This window comes from Convolutriloba macropyga, chromosome 2, assembly GCF_964194025.1.
Source record: "Convolutriloba macropyga chromosome 2, txConMacr16.3, whole genome shotgun sequence".
Lineage (NCBI taxonomy): Eukaryota > Metazoa > Xenacoelomorpha > Acoela > Convolutidae > Convolutriloba > Convolutriloba macropyga.
This window is the reverse complement of record NC_134469.1, coordinates 41633404-41646717: the sequence shown is the minus strand read 5'-3', so window position 1 is coordinate 41646717 and position 13314 is coordinate 41633404. Positions and strand designations below refer to the sequence as shown.

Below are 13314 nucleotides of genomic sequence, written 5' to 3'. Positions count from 1 at the left end.
CTCATGTTTTGTGTTTCTTTTGAGAGTAGAATTTGTTTTTATTGGTTATGTTAAATGTAAGTGTGAGTGCGCGTTTTGTTCGCAAAAGTTATTTGAGTATTAGAAAAGTGCATAATATTAGATTACTTCCACTGATTTTGATGTCTGCATTTCAGCTGCAGGGGAGCCAAACGTCCAAGTTAGAGATGCCAAAGCCATGTTTGGAAAAAAGAAATGGAAACAACCTCAGCCATCAATATGGAACCTTCAGGGACATGAAAGAGCTGGGAACAATTTGGCTATCAGAGAACGGGAATGACCCAGACGGTGAGCAGCTTGTTGTCGTGGAAATCGCAAACGAATCTGCATACACTGTTGTCAAAAAGGATGTGGAGGAGAAACCCTATTCAGGTGAGGGCAATAGAGCTGAGGGAACTGCATTAACACAGGTTGAGGTCTCAGACGGAGGCGACCTCTGATCAGATGACCTTCTTCGAGGAGCAAACCTACGTATCGTACCTTCGAATTTTATAGTCTGGAAAAATTTTCGAGCAAACAAAATTCTGGATAACAGCCTGGAACCTCTGATTATTATTTAGTTCGGTCTGGGACGGTATGATTAGAGGCTTTAATAATCTGTAAAGGTCTGATCGGTTAAGAACTCGAGCACACTTTGAACGCGCAGGTCATCTGAGACAACGAACAAACGCTCTTTTTAATCAGCTGCTGTTCATTCAAAGCAAAATTGACCTTCACGTGCATTAAAAAAACATTTGAATTTGTATTAGATTATATTATCTTGTTACATTAAAATGTTTCCTCAGCTCTAAGATGCACTAAAGGGCACTCTCTAGACCGTAATTAGTGCCCTAATCAGACCGTGCAGGCTCTGGATGGGACAATCTTGATCAGACAATTCAGACCGTAGATAGTGCTGCCAGACTCGCTTTGGAGTGTTCGCTTTTTACCCCCCCCCCCCCCTGTGCGCGACCCAAGTCTGTCTCATCAGGTCTGGATTGTGTCACGCAACTCATCCCGGGCAATCCATTCCATTCTAGAGATTACATGGCAGTAGTATTCATTAGTAAGCAAGAAATGTGCAAAGCTTATGCAGATTTATTTAAAAAAATTATCGAAAATGACAAATAAATTACATGTTGACAATGCAATTACTTGTTGACAATGCACATGCTTCTTGTCTTTGGGTACAGTCGAATGTTACTGCAGCGGAAATAATTACTAAAACGTAGGAAAATAAGCCAGGTATGATCTTTCCAAAAAACATCATCTCGAAGAATTAATTGACAATTCAGTCTCTGATACCAGGATCATGGAAAAATTGGACAAAGATAGCTTAATTAATGCTGACATAGGAATTGCAGCAGACTGAAATCTATTCTGTGAACTCTCTGACAATCACTGACTTAGAAGACTTTATTCTTTTTTATAGAACGAATGTTTATATATTTTAGCTAGTCTTACAATATTGACTTCGACTATAATGTGAATACCTTTTTTTCTCCGGCAATATTAGCAATTCTTGTCGTAATATTTGAAGTTTACCTTCAATCTTTTCCAGATTCGAATAGTCCTGCAGAAATAGATAAGTCTACTTTGCGCGTAGAAATAAGTGGCCCTACATCTAAAAACCTGAAGGTAATGAAAATAGCCTGTATCGAGTCTGCCTTGAATGATGCGACCAGTGTTTCTAACCATAAACAGAACTGAAATGAAGCTAGCACAAATAATGCAATTTATTTAACGTTTTTCTATAAGAGCAGTCCCGTCTTTATTAGGCAGAGTCTTAACAATTCATTTCACAATAAAATAGACCATGAGAAAAACAAATAAACGCTAAATTTTACCTGGTTAATATCAAACCTACAGATGAGTCCCACCTTTTAGTTTTCTGATGAGTTACAACAACTGAAAAGCCACCATTTTCATCAGGAACAACAAGAGTTTCTGTCAATCATTGATAAAAATTTACGTTTTGCCAGAATAGCATATACCTCCTATATGGTAAATTTTTGGGTTATAAGTTTATCCTATTGTTCGCCGTCATAATTCTATAAAACACACATTTTTGTTCTCTCAGATACCTGACACAAGTTTTTACTAGCATAAAAAGAGTAAACTGTAGCACATTTGAATGATCCATTTAAACAATCATCACATAAATTTAGAAAACGTTTAGCATCAATAATAGACTATGAGACAATCAGTTAAAAGCACTTATGAATTCGACAGACCAGAAATTGAAAGTTTTTAAAAACGTATCAGCTTTTTCACAAAAACCGTCACAGACAACGAATTGACAAGAACGGATACATTCGAAATTTTGAAACTCTTAACCTGGTTTCTTTATCGATTTTGGCGTGGTTAAGTACAAAGTATTTACTCCGCTATACGGAACATTAAAGAGAAAAGTTCAGACTACATACCCAAGAACCGTTGTTGTCGTAGCAAAATTCTTTACCCGAAATTGTTTTTTATATACATATGTATAAAATTATGTGTATTTACATGTAATCTGGACTAGCTAACAGATTTTAATATATGCAGGACAAAAATTTTGTCAAATTTGTTTTGAAAAATGGAGATATTATAAAATGGAAATGACTCTAACAAGTCATATCGTTGAAAACTTTAACATTCAAAAGTTTAAAGTTTACGATGCAGCGATCCAAATTCTTTCTCTAGAGTTGTCTTTTCCACTTGGTTTACAAATGACAGCCCGAGACTTTGTTTTAAGATTTCAAAAAATGTTCAATTCAGCTCGATGTATATATAGAAAAAATCAAAAAAATTTGAGCGTTTACAAATTCTCGACAAAACCTACTTTTTTATATAAATTTTATTGCAGTTAAAAGAAATGAAGAATTAAAATGCTAAGGACATCAATTGTCCATTTTCTCAATGCCGAGCAAGACCTTTTTGTGAATCAAATTAGCCGAATAACGTTGTTTTACGCGCAGTTTTTCCCAATGATTGGTAATTTTTGAAAAAAACATTGAATTGGAAAATATTTGCAGCTGGCTGTCAAAAGAAGACTGATTTCAAATAATGACTCTTTTTAAAAAACGTGGAATAGACAGCTTTAGTTTTGTTTCTTCACATGACTGTTGCACTGAAAAACCAGTATTAACAACTGTACCCTGCATTTGTTTAAAAATGTTTCTCTGCATCCCCGCTTTGATATTGTCAGATCTCAGTTTTGAAAAAAAAATTCCAATTGTTTTCCGTTTCATAATAGTTTGCTTTGAAGTTAGGCAAGCTTTTTTCTCATAATTGTTTGACGCGGTTTCAATTTAGATCAGCTTTAAAACATAACTATCGTCCTAAGTAAAAAAAGTTTAAAACAAAATTCTTTTTGATTTTTAAATATTCGATTTATTAGTTTGCCTTCTTTTTGAAAAAGCAACCACTTGTTGAGAAAGTAAGCTCATTTTGAAAACAATTTGATTGCTAGGTTGCATAGTTGAATTAAATAACCAATTTTGTGTCGACTGATGATAAGATTTGACACCGAGAAATTGCGTGCTGTTTTTCTTGTTTATTTTTTATAATTTTATTTGCTACATGCTACCTTTACACCTCTCTTAGATACAAGATAGCCCATTTTATATCAAGTTATGGTATCTAATCTTTTTTCTTGCTGAATTTTTTTTATCAATTAGGGATCTTATATTCTTAATAAAATATTCATCAAAAATTTATTTCTCGGCGTTGCTCTTATTCCGTGAATTGTCAAGCAGCAACTATATAAAATATGAGACAAAATTAATTGAAGAGTAAACTAGTAAACATCTGTGGATTTGTGTTAATTGTTTCAATATAAGATTTTACAATTGATTCTAAAATTATATCAAAAGGTGGTTTGGAATTTATGTATAGCTCAACCCGAGTCGAGGTTTCGGCGAAAAAAATGTAAAAATTGCGGTGATTAGCGGTAAAATATATTTTTTCAGCACAACATACCCACAATTGTTTGCGCTGAATGCGCTGAATACGCTGAAAGCAGTGATTTTTTTTTCTAAGATTTGGGGTTTTTGGTGATAAAATTTTGAAGTTTAAATTTTACTGCATTAATTGAAATTCTTACAAAAAAGACACTTCCAAACACTAGTTAGAGCTGACCTCCTGCATGTCGACCACTGCTTCTTTGACTGCACCATGTGTCACTTACTCGTATTATTTTTCTTTTAAATTTAAATCAGATTCAATCTGCTTAATGGAAAACACCTGCGTTGAAATTTTGAGAGGTTTGTGGTTTTTAGTGGTAAAATGTTCTAAGAAAAGAAATTTTTAGCGGCGAAGTTTATATTTACATCGCTTAAGTGATGAAAAAATAAATAAATCAATGCTACCAACAGGAAGTCGTCGAAAGGAAAATTTAACCGCTGAAAACCACAAATCTTACAAAAATTCAACCCAAAACGTTAACAGTGAAGAATACCGGTGAATTGATGAGCCGTTCTTGGCGGTAAATTTTTTTTCACCAAATTTAGCGCTGAAAGTTGCAATTCTTACATTCACCGCCTCCACCGCAATTCTTACATTTTTAGCGGTTTTTAGCGTTGACACCTCAACCCGGAACGCTCAGGGCGTGAGTCAACTTCTCATTATTGCTCATATAACAAGCAACAATGAAAAAACATAGTTGAAAAGGACTTACATAAACTGCATATAAGTGTGTGCATTTGCAAATTGTGTCGGTGGGTGCCATATTGCATATCTACAATTAATTCTTTGATTGACATGGGCACAATTTCTCGTCACGGCTGATATTAACATTAAAGATTTCATACATGAAAAAAAACGTTTTCGCAATCAATCTTCAATGCACAAAATCTAATTATGTACCGACTGGTCACTTTAATAACAGAACAGAACCGTCATAAAAGTTTATCATTACTCTAAAGACAGCTCTCATGCTACTCTTATTGCCTTTGACGTCCTCTAAAAGGAGAACTCCACGAAAACTAAGAAAAGTTTTAAATCCAAAATATGTTAATTTAGTAAAGTCTAGTCTCCTTGACTATAGTTACTTCGATATTTTGCTGGGTTAAGTTGTCAATCTTGTGCCGCTTAGTTTAGCTGTGCGACGAGCTTGTGCTTCACACTGCACAGCTAAACACACATTACAGCCGACTGAAATTTTGATTCCTTAAAGACCTTTATTCCTTGTGAAAATCTAATCCTTTTCAAAATCAAGGACGAGTTAGAAAATTTTTAAAGAACTAATAAATGTTTTTTAGATTCTTATGATATTGTGTATTGCACTTGTGTTCCCACTTAATTTCATTTAAAATTCCATTGATTGTAAGTTGCTCACTGTTCGATTTTTCTCTTTTTTCGTTTTTGTTCCGACCCCCAGTTTAGTGGGAAGGGAGGAACTATATACTCAAATGGGATTTTTTGTTCAGACAATTTTGGCCGATCGATATATTCATCATAGACAGTTGTGTACATTAAAAAGCACGTACGTCCTAGATTAGGGAATTCAAAAGATTTTTTCAAATTTTTTTCAGTTTAGTTTCTTACAGGGAGTTATCGATGTTTAAAGTTTTGTGAATATTCCATAGGTTTTTTTCACATTTTCAGTAATTTTTGCTATAATTTGGCACATTATTGCCAAAAATTTTGAAAAATGCCATTTTTTTTTAAATAAAGGTTATTGTTACTGTTAGAGACAGCGTTGCTGAATTGCTTGATTTGAGTTTCTTTGGCTAAAAATTTTTATAAAATTTTCAATTTTAGACTTTTTTCATCAAAAATTGGACGAAATATGCTTTTCTGGTCCAATCTGTTTCAGTTTGCATAAACTGGAGACCTTGAAACTGCTAACACAATCTATTTAAACTCCAAAAAAAGAGCTAGATGAAACTCGGCGCCTTTAAAAATCTTATTCTGGACTAGAAATTTTGCCGTTTCTTACAAATTTAACTCAAAAATTATACAAACTCAATGCTTTTTTTATAAATATTTGAAGCAATTCACTCAACAAATGGTCTGATTCCGATACATTTGGAACACTTAAGCGGTTTTTGGGCGCGCGGCAAAATCATGGATAGGTTTGATATGTTTATGGATTCTTAAAATCAGATATTTCTTAACTTTTTTTGGTGCTGCCTTTTTTTCAAAATAAATTGCTTTTGATTTTGTCGAACTTGTGTTGCTTAGTTGTGCAACGGACTTGTGCTTCACATTGCACAGCTAGACATACATTACAACCGACTGGAATTAGATTCCTTAGAGCCTTTTTTTCCTTGCGAAATCAATAACCAGTTAGAAAATTTTCAAAGAACTAATATATGTTTTTTTAGATTCTTATGATATTGTGTATTGCACTTGTGTTCCCAAGTAATTTCATATAAAGTTCCATTGATTGTAAGGTCTTCACTGTTTGATTTTTCTCTTTTTTCACTTTTGTGCCGACCTCCACTTTAGTGGGGAGGGAAGAACTATATACTCAAATGGGTTTTTTATGTTCAGAAAATTTTGGCCGATCGATATATTCATCGTAAACAGTTGTGAGTGGTATCTCTAAAAAGCATGTACATTTTAGAAAACGCTATCAAAAAGATTTTTTGAATTTGTTTTCCTACAGCGAGTAATCGAGGTTTAAAGTTTTTGTGAATATTCAACAGTTTTTATTCACATTTTCAGTTATTTTTGCAATAATTTGGCACAGTTTTGCTAATAATTTTTAAATATGTCAAACTTTTCTTGGAAAACACAGGTTTTTGTTAATGTCAGAGACAGCGTTGCTTGCTGAATTGTATGATTTGAGTTTCTTTCGCTAAAACATTTTATAAAATTTTCAAATTCAGACTTTTTAATCAAAATTTCAACAAAATATGCTTTTCTGGTCGTCTTTGTTTATGTTTGCCGAAAGTGGAGACTTTGGAACCGCTACTACAATCTATCTTATCTCCCAGGGAGAGCTAGCTGAAACTCGGCGCCCCATAAAACTTTTCTGGAATTGAATTTTTGCCGGTTTTTACAAATTTTACTCGATAATTAAACAAATTCATTGCTTTTTTTATAATTATTTGAAGCAATTTACTCAACAATTGGTCTAATTCCGATACAATTGGAACACTTTAGTGGTTTTTGGGCGCGCGGCAAAATCAAGGACAGATTTGATATTTTTGTGGATTCTTAAAATCAGAAATTTCTTAACTTTTCTTGGTGCTGCCTTTTTTATTTTGCCGTATATTTGTAACTAATTTTTTTGTCTTTTGCCAAATATTGGGTAATTAAAGTTCTCAACAACCTACTAGAGATATATATAATTATCTTGATAACTGATATCGATATATAGCTTACGGTTTTATTCATTTTCAAAGTAATTTTTTCCAAAAAAATTGTAAATGTTTTTAATTTATCCCTTCTTGTTCTTGTTCGCGTTTTTAATCATATTTTACAATGTTGTGTCACTTTCGCACTTTAGCCTCATTATTGAGAGATCTCTTAATGTTTTGATGAAGCAAAGACAGAATTTTTTGTAGGTTAAACATTTTTACTGATGTCTTCAGGGCTAAAAGAATTTGTTTCAGAAGAGTTTTGAGAAGTTTAGATACATTTCATTTTTTTCGTTTTTTATCTCAATTTGAAAGAGTCGTTTTACAAAATTTTTTTTGATATTCAAAGGAGACGCAAACGACCATTTAATTGTCTCGCTGGTATTATTTTATAAACTTACTGGCTTCAACACTGGGGTTTCGTAAAGTTATTTCTTGAATTTTTGTTTCAGCTTGTTTTTAATGTAACTTTATAGTCTTATGACTTAGTCTCACTAAAGTCAGGCTTAATTATTTCTTGAAGAAGTTGCCAAATAAAATCTATTCTTTTAGTAGAAAGCTCTCGTTGGCTATGAACTTCGAAAATATTTGTTTTTCAAAAAAAGACAATGGATTTCTGAGATTTGCCAATCTTATTCTTGTTAACTTGTAGCTTAGCATCTCTTTAGACATGTCTTATCCTTTATCTAATAAACTTTAATTTGCTCTGTATAACGCTTTTTTCCTCACATGGTTTTGGTTCTTGTTAAAACCTGTTTTCCTATAAAATTCGTGATTTTGGCACATTTGCCAATTTTGTAGGTTTTTGTTTTCTTTTCATAGAATCACAGTAATGGGCGGTGGTTTATTCATTTGAAAAAAAACACAATGCAATGGCAAATTTTTAATCCTTTTAGAGAACAGCTAATTGTTTAATTGGCTGGAGCATCGTTTTCGTGCAAATTTTTTTGTGCAATTTTTTTTCTCTTTGCCTATGTTTGCGTTCTTTTTGTAGTCGTGTGACATATCCTGGATAATGAAAGTTCTCAATTGCTCTCTATTGAGGTATAAAAAATCTCTCAGTGGTTTCATTTGATGCATAATGGTTGTAATCAGTTTGACATTAAATCTTTTCAAACAAGCAACATTTTTTTCAACTTTATCTTTTTGCGCATTTCTTGTGGACTTGTTACCAAGTCGCATTAAGGAAGAGTCCCATATTTTTCACCAATGAAGCAAACGATAATATTCAATAGTATAAGTTTCATCTGGTGCCATTTTGATTTGATTATTAGTGGTTTTCAAAAAAGAGACAACGAGTTTTGGTCGTAAATAATATTTGTAATTATTTTATTTTTATCGCCGTCTTTTTCTGGTAGTCATAATATGGTAGTGAAAGAAAGTTCTCATCGGCCCTTAGGTTGTTTTACCCATTTAGTAGTTTGTTGAACGATATGTTGATATGTTACTTCTTTTTTTATCTCTTCCTCATTTGGTAGACAATCAAGTGAAAAGTATAGATGAGCGGGGTCGGAACTTTATGTGCAAACGCACATTACCGAGCCTCCTTGTTTGATTTTGTCGTTTGATACAAAGTTTTCTTTATCTGAGTTTTGAATAATTTATTCAATTTCTTGACTTGGGACGTTCTTGGTTTCACTAAACATTTATGTCAAACTGATTTCCTCGAAATTAAAGAAAAAAGTGGTTGATTGAGAAAATACAACTGTTTTGCTCGGATAGGTGTTCTAAGAACAATCACTGAACAATTTTACTGCTTTAATGAATAGTGTTGGGCTTCCTTTCAAATCAGTTTTGCCTTGTTCCCATTTTGCTCGGTAAACTGATCAAATATTAAATGCAAAAATAGTTACAACTATTACCTGACTGCAAGCGCTAAAAGACCAGGTGAAACAATTTTGAGAAATGTTGTTTCAGAAACAATTTTTACGAGTTAACTATTGCAAAATAAAATTATAAATGTAATGATCAAAGTACATAAAATGAATTTTTGATAAAAACTGAATTAAAAAACCGCAAAAAAGCGCAAATGTAGGAAGCAGACACTAAGACAACATGTTATTACGACATAACAGATGAACGGCCCTAGTTTGTGATAAAAAATCAAGTTTCAAACAAATAAAGGATGTTTTGAGGAGATCAAAATGAACCACGCACTCAACAAGTTGATACCATCTTTTACGTACAATATTTACATCATTAGCGACACTTTTTGCAGGAAAAGCAAACTTTGTTGGATTGTACTGGTAGACGATATCCAGCACTAGTGCTCTGAACATTAAGTGCTTACAGCGAAATGCATTGTCAATAGATAAAACTTTTACTTGAGAAAACAATGAAAAGCGCACTATCATTTTGTATAATTATGGTACTAAGTCAGCCTAGATCATTTCCAAGTTAGTGCACAGTGTTAAATACTATCTGGATCCTTCCTGTATTCGAAAACTGTATTCTTACAGCTCAATTTTGCAGCTTCTCGAAGTTTCAAATGGATTTGTCAAAAATTGCTATGTATGGAATTCTGAATAATAACACTTGTTTTATGATACAGTTTTCTTTCATTTTGCACTGCAAAATTATATTGAATACAAAGGTATCTGTTCATTCATATTGATAATTATTGGTTTTTGAAACAGGAAAAAGCCTCATTTTATAAGTCTGTTGTAGTGTTCAGTACTATATTTTGAATTTTCTCATCTGAAGAAAAACCCAACTTTCTTCTGTAGAAACGAGTCTTGATGGCCCAATTCAAATAGTTTGCTAGTTCTGTTTGGGGGTTTCGAATAATGATCTGTCAGAGAACAAAAGAGTGTTTGGCATGACTGAGAACACTAGTATTCAAAATGGTCGTGTGCATTGATAGTTCTTTGTCAGTTTAACAACCCATGTATCTCATTTCGATTGTTAACGGGATATTTTAGTCATTGTTTCGTCGGGAAATTTTAATCCATCGGAATTAACTAAATCATCTTTGTCGCAGCTAAGGCATAAAAGGGGAAAATGAAATAATAGATGCTATTTTAAAGTTTTATCTGATTTTCTTTTCAAATATTCTCCCATCTGAATACCTGAGCTCTCATTTTCAGTATGAGGGGCACCGAAAACGAACTTTAGGGGCGTAGCAATGACTAATTCAGTTGCACTATTCAAGATTGACCACCTCAAAAAACGAGAGAGAACAAAAGCAAAAATATTTTTTTGCTACGTTATAGTAAATTACATAACGAAAGATGTCGTAATTCATGACTGCTTCAGATTAGGGAAACTCGTTAACGAGAAGAACAGGCCTGTTGTAGTGAAAATTGATAATGCGTGGACTTTCAGAACGATCTTCTTATCTGTTTCAAAGTTAAAAGGTTCGGGATTTGTCATAAAAAAATTTCTCTCCGTTGAGGACTACAAAAAGGAAAAAACACTATATCAGCGGAAGACAAATCTGATAAACAATTTTGGCTACGAAAAACACAGTTTCTCCATTAAAGGTCAAGAGTTATTTTATAAGGGAAAAGTTATCGCTGAAAATTTTAACCCGAATAGTATGCAATCCTCTACAGATCAAAACGTCCATACGTCCTGACTACCAGCCATCAAAATCTCGTCCTTAAACTGTAGATCCTTGCTGAATATTAATCGAAGAATTAGCCTTGATATTCATCTCAAAGTTCATAAACCCGATATTATCTGTCTGAGTGAAACGTGGTTTGATTCGAGAGTTGACGACACATGTGTCTTCATTTCAAACTTTTATAGCGTAGTTAGTAGAATTGATCGATGTAATGGTAGCCATGGAGGAGTTGTTATTGGTATGAAAACAGAAATTAATGTTCACAGTGAAACAATCCAAGCTAAATCTCCTGTTGACTTTGCAACTTCGGCTCTCTTTTGCAATTTAGAGCAGGCAATAATTGTTATAAATGTTTACAATCCACCTCATGAATCGCCTTATCGCTTAGAAGTAAAATTGTTTGATACTTACTTACACGAAATTATTAGTTCGGCTCATGAAAAAGTTCTTAAAAACAATTTAGATCTCATCAATGTGCTCATAGTAGGTGATGTAAACCTTCCTGGAATTGATTGGAGTCTCCTGAGCAGTAATAATGCCTATGAAAAAACATTTTGCCAGGTTTTTCGGAAATACGGATTTTGCTCTCTCATAGAGGACAAAAACGTTAAAAATGATTGCTTTCTTGCGGTTTTCCCTGACACTATTTCTTTTGCTCATATCCATGCAACGTTTTCCGATCACCCAATGATTAGCGCTGAAGTAAATTTTTCTAGCAGCCAGGTTGAGAAATCAAAATCAGTTTATTCTTTCCGAAAAGCGAATCTTCCCAAAATTGCTGAAAGATTCAGTTACTTTGATGCCTCAGCTGGAGATATAAACCACACACTTCAACATTTTTATGATGAAATCAACTTTTGCTGTATGGCCTTTATTCCTCGGAAAACGAGAAGGCGAAGGGAAGCTCCTTACTACTTTTCGTCTCATTCCATTCACGCAGAAAATGTTCTAAATACAGCTCGACGACGTCAAAAAGATAAGAACATAATTGAAAGGCTTGAAAAGAATTTAGCTGATTCACTTGAACTAGATAAGACAGTATATCTGAACTCTTTCGCAGGTTTAACTCTGACAGAAGTTTTTCAAAATCTTAAGAGCTTTCGTCGTATTCCTGATCTGCCCACTAAGATGAAGTTTGCTGGAAACAGTATTTCTGGACCGTTGAAAATTGCCAATGCTTTCAATCAACATTTTGCATCTGTTTTCAGAGAGGATACGAGCCCTCTTTCAGTGCCACTCGCTTCAGCAGACCCCACAATTTGTCTAGAAGATATGTATTTCACTAACAGTGAAGTAAAATCAATGATCTTTAGTTGTCATTCGGGTTCTGAGTCCTACGATAAATTGCAGCCAATCTTATTGAAAACGTTTTCACCTGCCATTGTCCCAGTTGTTACTGAGATATTTAACAAAATTATAATTCAGCAAGAATTTCCAAAGAGCTGGAAGAAAGCAATAATTAAACCCCTGCATAAAAAAGAGTCGAGAATTGACATAGAAAATTACAGACCAGTGTCAATGTTGTGCGCGCTTTCCCTAATTTTCGAGAAATTACTGTATAGAAAATTTAGGGATTGTTTATGGAAAAATTTAGACAATCGTCAGCACGGTTTCAGGACCAAGCATTCTACTATCACTCAAATGATCCAGTATTGTGAAAAAATTTTTCGTTGTTTGAATGCTAAAGAGTCTGCTTTAAGCGTTTATCTCGATATTGCAAAAGCGTTCGATACAATTAATCACAATGCAATTTTGTTGAAGCTTACGCATTTTGGATTTGATAACCAATTTCTCAAGTTTTTTGCAGATTATTTGTCAAATAGAACGCAGTGCGTGTTTGTTAAAGATGATTATTCGTCAGAGTTAGCTGTTACGAGTGGTGGTCCACAGGGTTCAGTGTTTGCGGTTTTTATGTTTGTTGTGTACATTAATGACCTTCCATCTCTAATGGAGAACAGCACATATCTTTTCGCCGATGACACAAAAATTATTGGAAGTCAAATGAATTTATTTTCACTACAAAATGATTTAAACAAAGCAATTAAATGGTCAAAAGAAAACAGAATGCAATTCAACAATGCAAAGTTTGAAGCTATATGTTTTGATGTAAAAAAGTTAGATCAGTGTAGTGTCCACTTGTATGCAGACGATACAGAAATTACATGCAAATCTTCGGTGAATGATCTTGGTGTAGTAATTACTAATAACTTGAAATGGGACAGTCATATCAATCAGCGGCTGTCAAAGGCACAACAAAAGCTTTTTTTCTTGAAGAGAAACGTTCCCTTTTCTACAAATACGAAAGTAAAAGTAAGTTTATACAAAAGTTACATTTTATCAATTCTCCTGTACGCGTCAAATGTATGGTTCTCGAATTGGCCAAATTGCAGAAAACTCGAAAAGATGCAAAGACGAGCGCTCAAGTGGGCTTTGAATAAGAAATTTTTTACAGATAGTGAC

At 33.6% G+C, this 13314-nt stretch overlaps 1 protein-coding gene across 1 annotated transcript in view; it reads left to right on the top strand.

The window, feature by feature from the left end:
- The window catches only part of LOC142334904 (uncharacterized), a 53808-nt gene that overhangs the window by 12270 nt on the left and 28224 nt on the right, over positions 1 to 13314 (top strand). The window contains exon 3 of the mRNA XM_075383233.1: positions 156 to 390. Within this exon, the coding sequence (XP_075239348.1) occupies positions 156 to 390 (235 nt within the window). The remainder of the gene's footprint in view (positions 1 to 155; positions 391 to 13314) is intronic.